Source organism: Hipposideros armiger, unplaced genomic scaffold, assembly GCF_001890085.2.
Source record: "Hipposideros armiger isolate ML-2016 unplaced genomic scaffold, ASM189008v1 scaffold_87, whole genome shotgun sequence".
Lineage (NCBI taxonomy): Eukaryota > Metazoa > Chordata > Mammalia > Chiroptera > Hipposideridae > Hipposideros > Hipposideros armiger.
Genome location: NW_017731437.1, coordinates 523,061 through 544,172, shown reverse-complemented (window position 1 = coordinate 544,172; position 21,112 = coordinate 523,061). Strand labels below are relative to the sequence as shown.

The 21,112-nt window shown below is 40.2% G+C and overlaps 1 protein-coding gene across 2 annotated transcripts; it reads left to right on the top strand.

Annotated features, from left to right (window-relative positions):
- Window positions 1-7,453: 7,453 nt before the first annotated feature.
- SUMO2 (small ubiquitin like modifier 2) lies at window positions 7,454-17,659 on the top strand. Of its 2 annotated transcripts, none has more exons than XM_019644336.1 (4): window positions 7,454-7,637; window positions 9,197-9,328; window positions 14,287-14,358; window positions 16,998-17,659. In XM_019644336.1, the coding sequence occupies exons 1-4, from the start codon at window positions 7,617-7,619 to the stop codon at window positions 17,058-17,060; spliced, it is 288 nt and encodes a 95-aa protein (XP_019499881.1). In that variant the 5' UTR covers window positions 7,454-7,616; the 3' UTR covers window positions 17,061-17,659. The 2 variants fall into 2 exon arrangements, with proteins under 2 accessions (XP_019499881.1, XP_019499880.1); XM_019644335.1 differs by lacking the exon at window positions 16,998-17,659 and adding an exon at window positions 14,675-14,796.
- The last annotated feature ends 3,453 nt before the right edge of the window (window positions 17,660-21,112 follow it).

The following is a 21,112-nucleotide window of genomic DNA, read 5'->3' as shown; positions in this document are numbered from 1 at the left end:
TCCCCTAGGGGGCAAAATCACTTGTACTAAGAACTGTCCTAGAAGTTCAACCACAGAGAAGTAGAGGAGCACAATAGATCAATGAGATATTATTCACCTATTTAGAAGAACTATGAAGACTGATAAGAACATGGAAAAGTCTTTCAAGACGCTTTAAAATGTTCACCTTTGTGTCCCCATGACTGCACTTCCCAGAAATAAGAGGGACATTTTGAATAACAAAAAAAAAAAAGTCTCACCGCTAGAGAGACTTGTGCAATCATTAAAAGATAACTAGCAAAATTTTATAAAGACAAAATTCAGTAAAATTTTGTTAAAAGTTTTATCAATTTTGTAAAACATAAAAGGTGTCTATCAATATGTAGAAAAAGACTGGCAGGAATGAGTATTATTACTCTTAAAATCAGAAAAAGTTATCTTAGCATGTTTACCACATAATTTTCATTTTTTAAGAGCAAACCAAAAATTGTATATTTTTACAATTATGTAAAGAAAGTTATGTGTGGATAAAGGTTAGAAAGTAAAATTGAGATAAGTGTTGTCATGGGAATATGAATTAAAAATTTTGATTTCGGGCCGGCCGAGTGGCGCGATGGTTAAGAACTGGCTTGGGATGCCAGAGGGCCCCGGTTCGGATCCCACATATGAGGGCCAGTGACACTGCCCTCCACAGCTAAGATGCTGAACAACAGCTCAACCTGGAGCTGGGCTGCCGTGAGTCGCCGGCGACGGCGTAGGCTGCAGCCCCTGTGGCAGTGGGTTGCCATGGGCTACCGTGTGTAGGCAGCAGCCAGCGTGAGCGGCCAGCAGCCGCAGTGAGCAGCCGTCCAGAAGCCTGCGACTGATCTGCCTCGCCAGAGAAGAGCGCAATGATGGTGCCAACTTGGGCCAGTGAAGCAACGTCCTCCACAACTAGATTGAAGAACAAAACGACAGCAACTTGTCTGTTCCCCTTTCCCCAATTCCCCAGCACTGTTCCAATTCCCCAATAAAAATCTTTAAAAAAAAAATTTTTGTTTAAAAAAATGCTTCACTTGGGCCCCCCAAGTAGCTCAGTGGTTAAGAGTTGGCTTAAGAGCGCGAGCTCTGAGCAATAGGGCTGCCAGTTCAATTCCCACATGGGCCAGCAATGCTGCGCCTGAGCTGAGCTGTCGCTGAGCTGCCAACAGGTAGCAGGATGGCTCAGCTGGTGAGAGCACGCGCTCCTAACAACAAGATTGCCTATTTGATGGTGGGCTACACCCACCCGCAACTAAGACTGAACTCCGCACCTTGAGCTGAGCTGCCACCTGGATGGCTCAGTGGATAGAGCGTGCGCTCTTAACAACAACACTGCTGGTTCGACTCCCACATGGGAAGGTGGCTGCACCCACCCACAACTAAGATTGAACACAGCACCTTGAGCTTAGAGGCCACAAGCTGCTGACGGGAAGTCAGATGGCAACTGGTGCCCTCCACAACAAAGACAAGAACAACAACTTGGCTGGTCCCCTTCCCCAATTCCCCAATAAAATCTTAAAAAAAAAAACAAAAAAAAACTTCACTGAAGTTTTTAATACATACATATAGATACTACATAAGACCATGTTTGTGAAAACCTGCTTTATAGTCCTATTAATGTATATCTAACCACATGAGACTTCAAGTTGAGAAATATAATTATAAATGTGACACATTTCTTATTGGAGGTATAAAACCTGCTCTAGCCTTGTGGTTCTCAAACTTTAGGGAACTGCAGAATTATCTACAGGGCTTATTAAACCATTAATTGAGTGATTCCTGGGCGCTGTCCCCAGAGCTTCTAATTCAGTAGGTTGGGGTGGGGCTCAGGTATTTGTACTGACATTCCCAAGTGGAAGTGGTGTTGCCCAGGGGACTACCCTTTAAGAACCATCCTTCCGGGCTGGCCGAGTGGCGCGTTGGTTAAGAGCTGGCTTGGGATGCCAGAGGGCCCCAGTTCGGATCCCACATATGAGGGCCAGTACGCTGCCCTCTACAGCTAAGATGCTGAACAACAGCTCAACCTGGGCCTGGGCTGCCGTGAGTCGCTGGTGAAGGTGTAGGCTGCAGCCCCTGCTGCAGTGGGTTGCCATGGGCTACCGTGTGTAGCCAGCATGAGCAGCCAGCAGCCGCTGTGAGTGAATGTCCAGAAGCCAGTGACTGATCTGCCTCGCCCGGGAAGAGCGCAATGATGGTGCCAACTTGGGCCAGTGAAGCAACGCCCTCCACAACTAGACTGAAGAACAAAAGGACAGGAACTTATCTGTTCCCCTTCCCCCAATTCACCAGCGCTGTTCCCATCCCCTAATTCCCCAATAAAAAATAAATAAATAAATAAAAAGAACCATCCTTCCAACTCTGTCTTCTCTACCTCAGGGGGAGTAATCAATCACAAACAAGAGCTTGAAGAGTGCAGATATCTATATTTGGCACAACTGCAAAATATAAGCTTTGTTCATTTTGTTCTCGTTCATTTTATGAAACAAACATCCTTGAGTCACTGAGCCCTACTTGAATCTAGTAATGGACAGAGAAGTAAGACTGGAGCATTAATGGGGTTAGAAGAACTTGAAATTGTCATACCAATGTAGAGGCTGCATAACTGACAGGAACCCTAATTTAGACATTTTTGGTATTCTCATGACAAGTGCTATGTTACTATTGCATCAATAAGTCAGTGAACTCTTATTGATGACTGGCTCTCGGGACTTTGTTATTTGCTGAAACTATGAGGGTGGGAAACAATAATATCTGCCCTCAAAAAGCCTAAAGGACCATTCTGTAAGTATGTGCAATGTGTACATTAATATTCAATGACTGTATGGTATTGGGAAATGAGACAATATTTCCCTACATTTTATACCCCAGCTGACACATTTAAAAGGCAATATGCCAGGTTCTTGGCTATCACTGCTGGCAGAAACTTGGGTCCCATCTTCTTTGCCATGACCCAACAATAGCTGGGAGGTTTCTACAACATCACCATTCTGCCTCCAGATTTCCTGCTGTCCTCAGGAATTCAGTCTTCAGTATTCCTGCAGTATTCACAGATAGCTCAGGTCCTTAACTAACTTTAGTTAGAACCTGAAGGAAATTTGATAAACACACAGTCTAGTTGTCTGTGTTATAAATTCAGTTAATGTGTTTCTCAGGGATTTTTGACAAGGATATAAAGCTCTAAACAGACTGTGATTCTCGTTTTCCTGCACCTTTTAGTAATGGTGTTTTTTCTTTCTTTCTTTCTTTCTCTCTCTCTCTCTCTCTCTCTTTCTTTTCTTTTTTAGCTGAGTCATCCTGCCACCTGTTGGCAGCTCAGCAGCAGCTCAGCTTGGGCCGGGCATCGAACCACTGTTGCTCAGAGCTTGCACTCTTGAGCAAGCTCTTAACAGAGCTACTCGGCCGGCCCTAGTAATGATGTGTTTTCTTTGGCACCTAACCGTGAGGAATATACTCTAGATGATTCTCCCTATTCTTACTCTCTACTTCTAATACCAGTTATTGATATTTAATCAGATTTCTAAAGGAATTAGGCCTTTCTTGCCCAAGTTCCCAGTTAACCCCCTAATGGTGGAAACTGTTCACTGCACAACTCCCTCATTCATTCTTTTACTCACCCATCAGGATACAGAAACTGATATAAAGTTCTGGGAATAAAACTAAAAAGACAGGTCTCTGCTTTCGTGAAACTTCCATTCTGCTGAGAGAGAACCCAAACAAGAGTTTAAGTCAAAACAACTTCACTGATATACCTGGCACCTATTCCAGGATTTTCTTCTGCATGTTTTCTCTCTGTAGCCATCCACAGGTGTCTGTATGCAGCCCTACAGTTACTAAGTGCTGTGCTCTGAGTCAGAACTCGTCAGTTCAATGTGATACTGACTCTGCCACTTTAAGCTGCATGGCCAAATTGTCCAGTCTCTCTCTATTTCGCTTTCTTCATCTGTAAAGTGGGGATAATAATAATACAGACTTTGTGAGAATTAAGGGCACAGAATCCCCACATAAATATCACTCAATGTCTGCCACTGTTCTTTTCTGTATATACTACTCTTTGCACTTTCTTTTTCGAAAGCTCCCTTTTCCAGTGCAGAGCCACTCCTATAAAAATGATGGAGAGGGTGACTGGTTAGCTCAGTTGGTTAGAGCGTGGTGCTGATAACACCAAGGTTGCCAGTTCAATCCTCGCATGGCCACTGTGAGCTGCACTCTCCTTAAAAGAGTCAACTGTGCCATTGTAGCATGAAAGCAATGTGTAACCAATGACCATGGCTGTTCCCCAATAAAAATTAAAATTAAAAAAAATGATGAAGAAATTTAATGTTGGGAAATTTCTATCTTTTCACAATTTTTTTTCCTGCAAATTGGAAAGAGACTCAGTATACGAGCTTAGTAGTTTCCCTAGGCTCAGCTCACAGAATTCTAGTTTGCCACTAGACTATATACTGCTCACACGTTCGAATATGCTTAACTGCTTTTTTATAGGAACTCCTCCATTGCCTGAAGGTGATTTTGTAATTTAGCATAACTTTGGAGAAGGGGATATTGTAGGACACACCCATCCCCCAGAAGCTAATGACTAAATAAACATCTTATTACTGGAGATCCACACATATTAATGAATGTAAGTTTAACATAACATATTCCTCTTCATGGTTCTGCAGTCCTACGAGGCTGGGAAGGTGCGTGATGGCAACCAAAGATTTGGGTTCAGGAAAGAAAGCATAGCATTTTTTTTTTTAGCTGAACCATCCTGCCACCTGTTGGCAGCTCAGTGGCAGCTCGGCTCGGGCCGGGCATCGAACCACTGTTGCTCAGAGCTCAAATGCTTGAGCGAGCTCTTAACCAACTGAGCCACTCAGCCGGCCTGCATCTTTTTTTTTTTCTTCTTTTTTTCTCTACAGTACCTGGCACAGCACCCAGTATGTTCATTTCCTGTCATCCAGTAGGATCTCAATCAACACTACCTGCCAGCTGTGTGATATTGGGTTAGTTACTTAAATCCTTTGAGCCTCAGTAGCAAATAGAGACTACACACGCTTGGAAAGGTATATGTAAGGAGAAAATGAGCAAATATTAGGAAAGCCCCACTCAGTGCCTGCCGGACCCTTGGCAGTTAGTTCTCTTCCCCTTTCACTTCTTCGGTATTTACTACGTAACCTCACCTCCCACACCCACCAAATGATGTTATTTGAGTCAGGAACTTTGTCTGCCCTTCTTCTGCCTGACTAATGCCTGCACAGGACCTTAACACATAGTGATAGTTTCAGTTTATTCATGCATTCAGTGAACCTTTTCACACCTACAATGGACAAAAGCTTAGAGTTGAGAGAGAGCAGGCACATTCAGGACCCCTAAGTAATTGGATGTGACCAAAGAAGCTAAGGATTTCCAGGAGGAAATGATGGGAAAGGGCTAGCATGGTTAGCCTGGATTAGCTCTCACAGGGTTTTGTAAGTCTTATAAAAATTTTGGACTTTATCCGATAAGGCAGAGGATTGCCACTGAACCAAGGAGTGGCAGACACTTATTTTGTTTTTATTTGAGAATGGTTTGTGGTTCTCAGACTGAAGTGTGCTTAAGAATCACCAGGGAAGCTTGTTAAAAAGGGGGGATCCCAGAGCCACATTCTTCCCAAGAATATACATCTAAACCAGCACCCTAGATGATTCTGATTCACTTAAATATTCAGGCACAAGCGGGACTTACCTTAAAGCGAAAAGACCAGTTAGGAGGCTATTGCAGTAGCCCTGGGGAAAGCCGGCTTGAACTTAGGCTTCCCCCGCCTCCCTTGATGAATGTGCCTTCCTTGGCTTGTCTTACATCTAAAGCTTTAACCCTCCTCTTTCCCATGGAGGACCAGCTGGAAGCCCAGCAAATGCTGCCTAGCCCAGAGACGGGACGGAGGCTGAAGAAAAGTAGATCTGGTAGGTATTTAGAAGGTGGACTAGACAAGGGTTGGAAGTTGACTTACAAGAGAGTATGTGAAAGGAAGGGGTCAAGGCTTTCTGGCTTGGAGCAATGTTGTAACGGTGTGCCATTCAGTGAATCAGGCGATGGAGAGGGGCTGGGTGGTCAGGAAGGCAAAGTGAGGAGTTTTAGTGGAGATTTGCTGAGTTTGAGGTGCCTCTGGGACATCCAAGTGGAGCTGTTCAGAAGTCAGTTGGATTCATAGGTTGGAAGCTCAGAGGAAGATCTGGACTAGAAATAACAGACTTGAGAATCATTAACAAATAGATGGTAATGGAAGTGGGTGAAATCATCCTAGAAGAGAGAATAGAATGATAAGAGAAAAGGTCTAGAACAAAACCCAAGGGACATTTAAGGGAAGGGCTGAGGAAGAAAAAAAAAATGCAAAGGAATCAAGGACAGAGCAGAATCACAGTCCAAAGTCACAGGGAGGGAGTCCAAGGAGTGACAAACTGGCAAGCATACTGGATTCAGCAAAGCCTGCGGTGACCTTGTAGAGAGCAGTTTTCGTGGAGCTTCAGGGACAGCACCAGATTGCAGTGGATTGAAGAGTGAGTGGGAGGTGAAGGAGTGGAGACAGCTGGCATGGACATTTTTTTCAAGATGTTTGGCCAAGAATGGAGAGAGAGATGGTGGTAACCTATGAAGGAAATAGAATTGAGTCTTTTTGTATGCTGACAGAGGAGTGGAAGAAAAGACAGGGACAAAGGAAATAATCAATAGAAAGTACTCAGAGGAGCAATAGCAATCCACTGCACAGATGTCAGGATTGTTCTTAAAACAGGATGCACCTACTTAAATATTTTAACCAGATGGAAGGAGGAAATGATTGATTGGATGGGAAGCTTGATATTGGGTTGTTCTCTCTGGATTCTGTTTCCTCTTGGAGGTTGGAAGCCAAGCCATGATTAAGGAGTTTGTAGGATGAACATTTTCCCTCAGCTAGTCAAAGTATAGGATTACCAACAGGACGTTGGTAGTCACTGCGCTGAGGCCAGAGCCTGGTGGGAAGTTGGTAGAGGATGAAGCTTTAAAATTCAAAGGATGAGAGGCTGACTGAGAGGAAGTGTGATGCTCCTTTAACCATGGAGAACGCTGCATTTGGGCCACCGAACAACAGGTTTTTTTGCCAGAACCTCATGCTGGGGCTATGATTTAGGCTCCTCCTTCCCCGTCCAGTCAGTCTGCCTTTCCCCGGCTTGTGTCTTACGTCTAGGCCTCAAGCCTCCTCGTCCCCACCGAGGACCAGCTGGAAGCCATTTTGATTAAGCTCCACCACAGAAGGAGGACAATACAGCCCCGCCCAGAGTAGGCGCGTCCCCGCGGCGGGCCGGCTGCGCGTGTCCGCGCCTCTTCCCGCCGGCCTGGCGGGCGCCGGGCCCAGGCCGGGGCAGCGCGGGGCGGGGGATGGGGGTGGTTATGTAAGCGTTGCGCGCTCCCGCGAGGCGACAACCAATAGGAAGCCCCGGTGGCTCGTGCTCGCGCACGCAGGGTGGGGGGAGGGAGCGCACGACGTGCGCGCGCCCTCTCCCTCCTCCACCGCTGCCGCCTCCTTCTTCTGCCGCTCCTGGTGCTGCTTGTGTGCTCGTTCCGTGCGGACCTGGTACCTCTTTTGTGAAGCGGCAGTTGAGGAGACTCCGGCGCTCGCCATGGCCGACGAAAAGCCCAAGGTGAGCTCGGCGCCAGCCTCCTCGCCTCGCCCTGTCGCCGGGGTCACGGCGTGGGCCGGGGTCTGGCCCGAGCCCGCCGCGGGTTCCCTGCGCCTTCCCGGGCCCCCCACGGGGCCGGCCGCGGCTCAGGCCCGGGCGCTCCGCGCCATTTTCCTCCCTCCCCTCTTCCTCCCTCCCGCGCGGGAGGAGGCCCCGCCGCCCTCCCCCGCCCCCGGCCGCCTTGGAGTGCGCGCGGGGCGCGAGTTGGGCGGGCGGATCGCGGACGCCCGCAGGCCAACCGGCCGCGAGCAGGGCTTCTTGGGCCGGGCCGGGCACTCGTGAGGAGGGGCGTTAGGGCGCGCGATGTCCCCACTATCGGTGGACCCCGCGCGAAGCTGCAACGGGTGTAGCCGCCTCTGCGGTGGCGGGGAGTTCCCTCTGTCTGGGGCTTCCCCCTCAGGGCTGAGAGGCGCGGGCATCTGGGGACCCTTGAGTGATGGTGAGGGGCGAGTCAATGGACTGCCGAGGGGTTGGAAGCCGGATGCCGGTCTGGCCGCCGTGAGAGGCTGCGGGTTGGGGGTTCCCGGGAGCATTTCCCACTTTAATGGCCTCAGGGTCCCAAGGGCGGATGGGTAGGGGCTTTTTCTTGGGTGCCTCATAACCCCTCATCTGTGGAGACCATGTGGTTTCGTGAAGTTGGAGGCAGATACACGAGCTTTCAGAAAGACTCTGAAGGGCTTAACTTTTTAACGCGGGTTTTGAGGCGCCAGGAGGCTTTCCCGTGAGGGCTGGAGCACACGTTTCTGCCTGGCACACGGGACTGACTTTTGGTTTTGTGACACCTTCCTCTTTCTGAAGTGATTTAGGGGCTACAGAATCTCTTCTACACTTGATTTCTGTGAATTCCAGATTGGATTGAAATCTATGAGGAATACTTGGAATAGACTGCATTTGACCCATGACAACAAAGCGGGGGGGAGGAGGAGGACACTTAAACAGAATTGAAGCTGCTAGAGGCGAACGTTAATAGTGGCTCTGAGTTATTACCGCTGCTTCAGAGAAAGTCAAAGGATATCCCTCAGTTAGGTTTTGTTAATGTGGCTTGAGATTTAAGTTATTCAACTGAGTTTGGTAGCTTTTTAACAAGGAAATTGTAATGAGTTTTGAATTGCAAGCTCTAGATGTGTTCTTGCATTCTGTACTTAAAACACGTTGAAAAGAGAAAGGGCGCTTGTTTTCAGGGGAAAGATATGTTTTGAAAGTGATGTAAAATAATGCCATTTTAGAAAAATTTAGATTGAATAGAGCGTTGTAGTTAAATTGAGGGGGACGCATCTTTAAATATTGATGCTGATAGTATTGCATAGAGGCTTTTCTGTTTCCGTGACAGCTATTTAATATCGTTGCTCCAGGATTTCTCATCTTTCAGATTGATTTCAGCGGCTGAAAACAGCTGTATGTTCTTTTATCGTACAGAATGAGAAACCTGTTGATTTCTGAAGCAACTTGGGCTGCGGCTGCTTTAAAAGGTGTTTGTTTTTCACATTTTCCAAATTATACTTTTATTTTTCTTTCAACAGGAAGGAGTCAAGACTGAGAACAACGATCATATTAATTTGAAGGTGGCGGGGCAGGATGGTTCTGTGGTGCAGTTTAAGATTAAGAGGCATACACCACTTAGTAAACTAATGAAAGCCTATTGTGAACGACAGGTGAGGAACTGACATGTGCAATTTCACTGAATAAAACTTACTTAAATAAAACACCTATTTTCATGAGCATAGAAATGACTAGCACAAAATTACAATAGACTTACTTTGGTAGAGTGAATATGCACTTATATACTTGACATATCAGTTTTATTTTACACTTGGTGTGTTGATTCTTCATGAAAACCCTTAGGATGGTTTGGTTAATACATATGATTTTAGTTCCATGCCACAAATGTACAACACGTGGCTTGTTCCCAAGGGGATGTAATTTTATAAGAAAGTAAGAATGAACTTGGTAAAATTTCTTGTCAGGCTCTTTTTTTTTTTAATCCATTTAAAATTTGTCTTGTGTCAAACTATTTTGAGTATTTTAACCAGTTTGGAAATAAAATTAAATGTGAGTTTAAGGACATTGCAATTTTCCTGAAGCGTGTAAAATTGTACTACTTCCTTTTTACACTAATAGTAGAGGTCCAGAACTTTAATCTCCTGAGCCAAGGATAAACATTTCTATATTATGGGAACATTTGCATTTTATTCAGACCATAGTGAATAGGCATCAAGAAGAGAAAGTAGAGATGAACAGATGCTGGGAGGTAAATGCAAGCTTTAAGGCAAAGCAGCTTTTTTGTGATTAGTCTGTAACAATATAAGACAACTTCAAGAAAATACAAGTATAACAGAAACTCTGGTACCTAGATCAGTTAATCCAACAGTAACCTGGCAGAAGTGTTTTTCCTGTTCAATCCTGAATATATAATTGTAGAAGTTGAGAAAATCATTCTTTTACAAAATCATCCTTTAGGACAATGCAAATGTCCTAAAAATAGGCTCAAAATAGAATAAGGGTTAAACCTATAGAGGTTGGAAATTGAGTTTGTGTTGAAACTTGGGCTTCTTCCATGAGATGTAAGGGCATTTGAAAGAAAGTGAAGATATAAATTCTTTTTGAGTTTGAAGCTTTATTTTGTCCCTAATTTTTTATGATGTAATAAGAGAATACTGTGCTTATAATTCTTTATCTTCATTTTCTCAGTTCCTTAAAAAGATAGGCTCTTCAGTATACTCTTTATTTGAAGAATTTTGGTGAAAACCCCGTAACAATTAGTAAATAGGTACTTACTAATTGTGCTAAAGACTTTTTGCACTGGTATATTTTATATTTGAACACTAGCTCCCCTTTAGGTTACAGGGAAATTTTAAAAGCTAATCATTTTGTAGTACTTTTATGTAGCAAAACCTTATACAAAATAGAAACTCATGCTTACATTTAGTGTTTTTCGACAAAATCCTTTGCATATCTCGCTTCCCTAATTGCTACTAAATTTTAGCTTTTAAATGATCATTTTTCAACACTTAATGAAAACTTTCAAACGTAGAGACAATTGAAAAAAGTTTACATTGAATACCCACGTGCTCACCACCAAGATTTAATTATTAGCATTTTACTATACATATCTTTTGATACCCTTTATCCATCCCAAATGGTCATATTTAAGACTTCCCATGTTTCTTGTGGGGGCCCCAAAGGAGCTTTTTATTTTATATTTACCAGATGTCCTGTGCTGGGCATTATACTAGGTGCCAGAAAAACACATAGCACATCCTCTGTATTCCAGATTGTGTCTATGGAAGATTGTCCTATAAGAAAGCTAATGGGTCAGTCAAGAATGTTTTAGTTTTCCTGCTATGTTTAAGTAAGTTTAGTGTAGTAACCAATATAAACAGTCTTTTTTTTTTTTTTTTTTTTCAGTTAATTAGGCTTATATTTGACTAAACTTGTTGGGGTCACTCTTAATTTGCACTAGAGGAAAAAGAAGCATTAGTAATCCATAAAAAATGTAATTCCACTGCATTATCTGTTAGAATGGAAATATGATTTGAAATAAGATTCAGGAAGAATTTGAATAGATATTCATATTTTCCTCTTATATTGGGAGTACCCTGGAGTTTTGAGTGAAACAGGATCCCTGTTAAAGTTTCAAGTGATTTCTCATTCTAAGGAAGAAGGAGTTGAGGTATCACCTAATCAGGCTGATTAAGTGTAGGTCCAGGATATCAAAAGACTTAAAAATATTTATCCAATCTAGTTAGCATAGCTAAAGTTTTTTTGGCAGTTGAGATTTTTTTTTTTTTTTTAGCTGAGCCATCCTGCCACCTGTTGGCAGCTCAGTGGCAGCTCAGCTCGGACTGGGACTCAAACCACTGTTGCTCAGAGCTCACAGTCTTGAGTGAGCTCTAAACCAACTGAGCCACTCGTTGGCCCAAGTTGAGAATTCTTGACCAAGGATTTCCTATCAAGATAAGTGAATGCTCATATTTACTTTCTAATGCCTTCACTTGGCATATCTCTAGCGGAGTTACAGTCCATGTCTACTAAGCATCTCAAACTGAATATACAAAAGAGGACTCTTGATTTTGTTCCTAGAGATCTTTTTCTCTGGTGTCCCCACTCAGTAAATAGCACCATTCTACATGTAGTTGTGAGTTCAAAACCTTGATGGTGCTTTCTAACTCCTATGAAAAGCCATCCGTAAATTCTGTTCTCTACCTAAACCTGTGTTGTGGAATACAGTAGCCACAGCCACATGTGACTCTTCCACTTGAAATGTGGCTAGTCCGAATTGAGATATGCTGTGAAGTGTGAGATATATGGCAGATTTTGAAAACTCAGTATCAAAAGAAGTAAATCCTCAATTTTTAAAATGTCAAATACATGTTGAAGTAATAGCATTTTGAATATGGTGGATTAAAATTTTACCTATTTTTTACTTTTTAATGTGACAACTGGAAAATATAAAATACATATGTGGCTCACATATTTCTGTTGATATTGCTGAGCCCTCAAATTTTATTCCATTCTTGGTTAAGTTATTACAGTACCTTGGAGACTTGTGGATTTACTTTAACAGATTATTTCATGTAGTGTCAGGTGGTTTCAGAGAGCAAAGATTCGTTGTATTAGTCAAATTCGTTTTTGTGAAATGAGAGAACGGACCCAAAGAGATAACCTCACACCACTCTTCCAGTACCAAGCTTAGGGATAAGATTTACTCTGATGAGGAGCCCAAATACTGGTTTAATACAAATTCCTTGTTTGAATTTACATGGCTTATGGAATCTTAAAAACAAGTTTTCTGAATTTTGGACTTGATCTCAAGCAAAATAAAAGCTTTTGATGAGGAAAGGCGTGAAAACAGGTGGCAATAAAGGAATATAGTTTGCTTATGTTCTGGCCCTGCCTTCTCTCCCACCCCCATTTTGAATGGCCACACCATTGACCTTATGACCTTACCACTGGATGTGGTAAAGGAAGAACCTAGCATATAGAAAGTGCTTAGTATTTTGCTGAAGCAAGTAACCTTCAGTGGGGTTTTGCAAATATATAATACTTGGTAATTAATACTTGGCATTGAATTCTTGGTTGCTTTGTGTAGTTACAGATTAAAACTGAAAGTCATTAGGAATGAATTAAGGTTGTGGATGTCACCTACCTTGCGGATTGCTTGTATTCCTCAAGACAGGGCTGGTCGGAAAGTGGTATGTGTCAAAGGCTATAGAGTTAAAGGAAAGCAATATAATGTTACAGGTTTTTTAAAAACATACAGTGAATCCTTGTTAAGGGATTACAGGTGTTATACAAGTGTTTATTGAGCACTTTGAATATTTTTAGTCCTAGGAAATCAATGTAATTTTCTCTTAAATATCAATTGAAACATGGAGTTCGTGTAACAGTAATTATCACTTGTAATTTGAGCATGATGTACGAGTGAGTTTTTGTAAGATGCTTCCTAGAAAGCTATATTTCAAGTTAATATATTTACAACATACCTCCAAAGATACTTTATTTTCCTGTCTTGTCTTCATTTGGCTGCAATTATCAACCACTTTGCTCCTTTCCCCTTTTCCCCACTCCTGTGTCAGGAAGGTAATGCTTAATAAGTAAAACATTGGAATTCGCTTTGCAGAAGGGTCATGTTTAGTCTCATTTATCTCCTTAAATGCATATAAAAATTTCTTGAAGCTAAATTCTAGTATTATAATTTTGAAATTCCCTTTTTTGTAATAATCTCCCCAATTTAGTAGTTTGACATTTATTTTTAAATAAAAAAAATGAAGCATGTTAGTACTTTTCATTTTATTCCATCAGTACTTAGTGAGCACCTACTAGATTCAAGGAATACAGGGTAACTAAGACAGTCTAAGTTCTTTTCCCTCCCTGGAGCTCATTTTCTAGTGAGGTTGACAACTGCAGGTTTGGGTAAATAAGAAGGAAATTAAAAAGCAGGTGCTTCTTTTGAGCTATTCCAGGAATTTCATGGGTGTGGATTGTGGACTTGTGGATGGTTTTAGGACAGTTACTGCCTTCTGCTCTGGTGGAAATATCCTGACTGCCCAAGGGTAAAAACCTGTTGAATGCCAGTTGGTGTGCCTAGTATTGTGCTGAGTGGGGCGTAGGTTACTCATGCATAGTGGTAGGAACTATTTGGCAAGAAGTGAAGGTAAGGTGGCTTTTAGGCAAAATTTTATTTTAATCATTACACCTTTTTGGTGACTTCCAGTTTTCATTATTATTAAGGGTGTGTTTTGTGTTTGTTTGTTTTTGAGATCTCTAACACGCATTGAGGAATGTTGCTGTGTGCTTCTGTTAGTTTAAATTTCCTTTCAGTATCTTATTTAAATGCACGGATCTGCTCAAGCTTGGAATATTTATGGCCTCAAAAGGAACACAGCTTTTTAAAGAAGACCTTATTTTTTTAAAAAAACAAAACATTTTTCCAAAGAAGAATATAGTTTGAAGTGAAAGTCAACCCAAATCTTTATACCCACATAGAAATGTTAACATTTGATGATCATTTATTTAGCTATCTCTTAATATATTCATGGCTAAATATGCATATAGTTTTATTTCTTATTGTTTCTTTGCATTCTTACTGCTTTTAAACTGTCTTATCCAGGGTTTGTCAATGAGGCAGATCAGATTCCGGTTTGACGGGCAGCCAATCAATGAAACAGACACACCTGCACAGGTAAAAAATCTTTGTGCTAACTAGAAAACAATGTTTTTTGTAGTTTTCTCAACATCTTTGTTTATTAATTTGTGAACTTGTAGACGATGGAATATAGCTGTTTACCAGAGTTCAAAGTTATATAAAATACGACCTAAGGGGAACAAAGAAAAAAATAGGAATAGATTGAGGAAATGCCAATCGTTTTAAAATATCTGGTTATCACTTAGTAAAGCTAATAGGTCAGTTAGTTACTTTAATCCATGCTGGCATTATTTGGAGAAAATAATTAAAACTGTTTCTTCAGAATATTTTGTTTTTGTTTTTGTTGCTGCAGCTCTTGATGTACCTGTTGGCTGTTGATCCTGACCATTTTAGCTCTCATGCTGAATTATTTTACCTATCCTTGTGAACTACAGGGAACTAATGGCTCTAACTGCAAGTCTCTTGATAGCTTAGTTTGAGAGGGAGGGCTCTTGATAATAGTTGGCTTTCCAGACCCTTACTATAAAAATATAAAAGGTGCTGTTGTCTGATCCCTTAATCTCTTTACAAATCACTTTAGTGCTGTCACTTTGTAAGTCCTGCTGGGCTGTCTTCTGTGGCAGAAGCTCTTTGTCTTTGTTTCTTTTTACCTTCTCAAGTTACATTTAAGACTTCCAGCTTTGGAAAAAAGTATATATATATATATATTTTTTTTAACTTTATTGGGGGAACAGTGTGTTTTTCCAGGATCCATCAGCTCCAAGTCAAGTAGTTGTTTTCAGTCTAGTTGTGGAGAGCGCAGCTCTCTGGCCCATGTGGGAATCGAACCTGCAGCCTTGGTGTTACGAGCACTGCACTCTAACCACCTGAGCCAACCGGCCGCCCCAAATTTAAATTGGAGCCTGTGTATTTTTAAATTTATCACCTCATAAAAACTAGAAAGTGATAAATATGGTATGAGTGCAGCAGCACATCAAGATTGTAGTTTTGTTGATAACCTTAAAAAATTTGAAATATCTGAGTTATACTTGAGGGAAGAATATTTTGAAGTATCCCTTGATGAATCTGTAAGAAGCAATTATAGTCCATAGCCACAAGGAGGAGCTGGATTTTCTTGATGAAAGAGAAAAAGCTCTTTTATCCTTAGAAGACATTTAAAGTTTCATTATAAAATTTAACATTCCAATAGTTTTATTTCACTAGATAGGTTGAAGACCAGTTTTGGTGGTTTAAAAAGAATTCATTATGCTAAACTCTGATTAGAGTGTATTTTCTGTCTTTTGAAGCCCTCCCCCACGATCAGAAAATAGTTCTGAGGCTTGTCTACCATGCGAGCTACAAATATTAAACTGTGAGGAGGATTTGTTCAGAACTGTATTATAAAATCTTCAAATGAATTTAGAATTGAACTCATTTTAGTATTTAGAATTGAATTCATTTTAGAATGAAATTGATTTGTTTTAGAATTGTCCTGCCAATATTTATTAAATAGAATTGTGATAAATTAGAACATCTTAGCAGCCAGTTTTAATAGCAATGTAATTATTATGTACTCATCATTCTGTTTAATACTTTCTTCAACTCATTTAGTTCTCATAACTGAATACTATTCCATTTTACAAAAGAGGGAATTGAGACTTAGTCATTAATATTTTAATACCTTAGCCCTGCTTTGAGTATATTTGAACTTCATTAGAAACAGTTACCTTTCTTGTCTTTAGGTGCCCAAGGTTTTATCTTCAAAATTACCAGTTTTTAGAAAGAAATTTTTAAGGGTAATTATCACTGTAAAAAACTTAAAAGCTTATTTACTTTACAGTGTTGCTATATGTACCAAAACCTTCCTACTATCAACATGGATGTTTTATGTATAATGTGTGGGTAGTGAACCTTGCAAACTTAATTTGTGAATAGCATTTTAAAATTTAAATTAGTTTTTATTAGTAGTAGTAGTAGTAGTTTCAGGTGTAAATTAGTTTTTTTAACAAGTTTCTTCTTGCCCCATTCCCTTCCCTTACTGCATAGAGGTAACCACTGTGTTTTGTACATAGGCAAGGATACATTCATGTTATAGACACACAAACATAAAAACACAAATGCTGCCTAGTTTTTAAATTTTGTGTTTAGCTTAATATGAGTATCCTAGGGATATTTCCACTTCTGTACATGTAAACCTGCTTGTTCTTATTTTATTTTTTTTATTGTTAGTTTCAGGTGTACAGAACAATGCAATAGTTACCCTTTTCACCCTCACAAAGTAACAACCCCCCTCCCCCAACCTGCTTGTTCTTTAATAACAGCTACATGGTATTTCATGTACGAGTGTACCATATTTTTTAAAATTTCTATTGATATTTAGGTTATTTCCAATCTTTTGCTTGTCTAAATAACATTGCAGTGAGATCCTTTGTATATATCACTCTTAATTTCAATAATTAAAGGAGATGATTTAACTGAGACATTCAGCTTTTTAACTTAAAAGCTAAGTTTTCTACAATCTTCATAAATAAAGAAGACCAAGTGAAAATTATTTAAACCTAAGTCTGATGCTACATTAAGCTATGGGATGTCTAAAATAATGAATGTGGGAATTGAATGTAACTTATGCAGCTTTCCAGGATATTAAGAGCTGAATAATCAGTGGCTTTTAATTTGTTTTTTCTCTTTTATGCTAGTTGGAAATGGAGGATGAAGATACAATTGATGTGTTTCAGCAGCAGACAGGAGGTGTCTACTAAAAAGGGAACTTGCTACTTTACTCCAGAACTCTGTTCTCCAGACCAAGACAGTCTCTATTAGAAAACCGCAGTTTGGTTCCACCACATCCTGACTACTACAGTATAGTTCTCTCTATTCTTTCATTTTCCCCTTCCCCATTCCTTTATTGTACATAAAGTAACGGATGTATGTGCACAAGCATTTGCTTTTTTTTTTTTTTTTTTTTAAACTAAATGGCCAATGGTATGTTTTATCGACATCAAATGGAGATGGGATGGGGAAAAATACTGGTTCTGTGAAAATACCCCCTTTCTCCATTAGTGGCATGCTCATTCAGCTTTTATCTTCTATTCCAGTAAGTTATTTTGCTCTCACTGTTTAACAAAAAGAGAACAACATAAAAATCCTTGCATACCTTGTTCGATTGGAGAATTTTAATGTTTTTCATTTATCATTGTAAAACCAAGGACAATTTTATAACTTTTTTGTACGTAGCTGTTACATGTAGGGCAATCTGTCTTTAAGTAGGGATAAATTACTCTAAAAGAAATGAATCCTAGATAGTTTTCCCTTCAAGTCAAGCGTCTTGTTGTTTAAATAAACTTCTTGTTTAAAATGAGCTGTTTTCTTTATTCTGAGGAATATTAAACAGAAAGTTGAAGTTTAGGAAAAAACATGACACCAGTAAGAGTAACAAAGTGATACAGGTGACTAGCTACAGATGTTTCAGCCTCCTCTTTGTTGAAAAAGCTTAGGCAGTTTCAAATTGCAGCTTTACTAGGAAAAAATTGAGTCATAATGCGTGGATTACTCCCAGGCATTCTTTTCTGTAACCACTATCTGAGGCAAAGTGGGTAGTACATGCAAATAGGAAAAAGTTCTGATTTTGCTACCGATAAATAGCTTAACTATTCTACCTTTCACTTAGATGAGTAAATACTCCCTAATCTAAAATAAGAGCCTTGGCTCCTTCCTTGAGGATATTGAGGGACGGGACAGAAAATGTTTATATATACCCATTCTTATAGACTTAAATATGCAGGGCACTACAGTTTTTAATTCATATGTATTGGGGGAAACCATATCTAGCTATAGAACCAATAAACAGAACATTAGAACTGGAAAGATACATAAAGATGACCTAATTCTAACCCCAGTATTAGAGGTAAGGAAACAAGATTCAGTGGTTTGTCACACAGCTAGACGGTTATAAAACTGGGACTAGAGATCAGGTGTCCTGGTGCCTGTTAATTTCAATTAAATTCCAGTTGAGTTCTTCAATATTGGTTCTCAAGAAACCAAATTCCCACCCTCACTACCCACCAATGTGGCCTTTTTGGATCAAGTCCCCATGTGCTATCATGCTTATCCACTTAAATAACTACCTCTTGCAATATGTTTTTAAATTCCCCATTTCAATAGTGAATGAACTTCCCAAGAGACAACAGGAATACTGTAGATTTTTTTTTTTTTAGCTGAGCCATCCTGCCACCTGTTGGCAGCTCAGTGGCGGCTTAGCTCGGGATGTGACTCGAACTGGTGACCCTGTTGAGCTCAGAGCTCGCACTCTTGAGCGAGCTCTTAACCAACTGAGCCACTCGGCCAGCCCTAATACTGTAGATTTTTGGCCATTACAAATATGAGTTAATCTTGGATCAACTAAATTTTTATTTTGCTACCAACCTATTTTTACAATTTATATTGTGAAACTGGGAAGCCTGCCCTCCTCACCTGCCCCGTCCCTTCCGGCCCCCCCCCCCCGCCCTCAAGAATTCTTAGAAGGGATCAGGTAAAGACATTTCTCTTGTTCCTATAGGTGTACTATTAAATACTGGAATTTTGTAGTGTCATAAAAGCTAAAGTTAGGATTGAAATTCAAGCCAGAGAACTTTATTATGGAAGGGTTCTTGAATTGAGTTCTTTAGAGGAACGTACTGTTATGTTTGAGCTTTTGCCATGTTAGGGAAAGATAAACTTAATTTTTTCATAGCAGAAAAACTTTTGGCACCAACATTTAAAAATCCAGAGGGAAATGCATGGAAAGGATACTGTTTAATAATATAACATGTAGCTTATTGATATTTGGTTTAGTGTATAATTACGATTAACCTTATTTTTGTTCTTAAATGAGCTTTTATTGATTGTTGCTCTTTCCCTATTGCACATAAGTTGCTACCAAGATAAATGTTTTATGGAAAAATTTATGGAGCACCTAAAAATCACTTTGAAAATAAGTGAATTGTTCAAAATACAGAAAGTAATTTTTGCATTAATTTTTCTAACTCGGGAGGGGACATTCATATGATGGGAGTTATACTGCCATTTTGGTTAACTATTCCAACAATTTAGCTAAACTCTGACAATATTCACATTAATTTAATACCCCATGAGTTTATGTCCTAAAAGTAGCAAATAGTATCTAAGTGAACACAGTTCTGAATAGGGAGATGAGAGAGTTTTTTATTCTCAAGCATCCCTCATATTCAAACAAGCTGCTGGAGGCCAAAACAAAAGGTATTACCAACTTTTCAGAAATTGGAGTGTCAAGTTATTTGGCTCATTTTTTTGTTGTTCATGTTTTCATGGGAATTGAATCTGATGATCAGATTACATTCTGCCTAAAGCGGTGGTTCTCAACCTTCGTGATGCCGCGACCCCTTAATACATTTCAGTTCCTCATGTTGTGGTGACCCCCAACCATAAAATTATTTCATTGCTACTCTATAATTTTGCTACTGTTATGAATCGTAATGTAAATATCTTATTTTCCGATGGTCTTAGGCAACCCCTGTGAAAGGGTCGTTCGACCCCCAAAGGGGTCGCGACCCACAGGTTGAGAACCACTGACCTAAAGGGATGAGATTGAATGGAAGATGGGAAGGAGTAAACAGTTGGAGAAGAAATGGGAGACTTGAGTCAAAGTGTGTAAATTATGTCGGGGGATTGTGACAGCAGTAGGTCAGTGGACAGGGAAAGCCCAGCATTTGAGGGAGGTCTATTGGGAAGTTATTCCAAGGTCTTTGTGGGGGTTGGGGTGGGGGGCGTATATGGTATATCGGAGAGGGTGAGTGGCGCCACTGAAGGTTATTTTTTGAGTTAGGATGATGCTTTCAAATATGTAAGAGTGATTTGGGATCGTGGTTTTGTATTAAATCCCCTGGTGAGCTTTTAAGAAATACCAATACCTCTGTCCTACCCCCATAAATGTATTTTCAAAGCAAAATGGAATTGAGACTCAATTCTGGGAGGCATCCCCACAACCCTTAAGAGTTAAGCACCTTATGGGTGAAGATTAAATGAGATAATATGTTTTAGCTGTCTAACACAATGTTTCTCACATACTGAACTCTTTAAATAAAAGTTATTATATTCAGTGTAAAGTGTAAGGGCTCTGCCACAGGATGCTGAGGCTTCATCTGAATGCCTTAATCTCTAACAATTATTCTGCATTTAATGTAAATGAGAAACCAGAGACCAGACTAAGAACTTTCTATTCATTTTAAAAACTGAATACAATCTTTGTCTCATTAGGATTTTTTAATAAATGCTTAGTACTAAATTGTGCCCTAATGAGTGTTTAACGGAAAACACTCCTCAGGATTTTAATGATTCTCCAATACTTTAAGAACCAAAGGACCCATCCACAAGATGCTTAAGCATTCTAATTATCTAGGTGGATGTATAGTAAGAAATATGTTTTATAATGAGACTTTGGTCTGTATAGTGGTAAGCTAATGAAAAGAGTTCCTCAGAGTGGAACAAAATTAGAATAGAGTATTATAAACAGATTAGGAATCTATTATCTGGAGTGTTATTCCCCTGTAAGCAATGACATGGTTCTCATTTTAGAATTTCCTACACTCTTAGGGTCTTTGTGAAACAGTTTAGAAGTTCAAGAATTGACATTTACCGTATTCCCCCATGTATAAGACTCTCCCGTATATAAGACGCACCTCAATTTTGGGGCCCGAAATTTGAAAAAAATGTATTACATAAAGTTATTGAACTCAAGTTTTATTCATCATAAAATTCATACAACTCATCACTGTCAAAACTCCCAACCATTAGCTTG

Coding starts and splice junctions, on each gene's coding strand:
- SUMO2 (XM_019644335.1), top strand. CDS start 7,617: ATGGCCGACGAAAAGCCCAAG. Junction 9,329..14,286: donor AAGCCTATTGTGAACGACAG/GTGAGGAACTGA, acceptor TGTCTTATCCAG/GGTTTGTCAATGAGGCAGAT. Junction 14,359..14,674: donor AAACAGACACACCTGCACAG/GTAAAAAATCTT, acceptor TTGTTGCTGCAG/CTCTTGATGTACCTGTTGGC.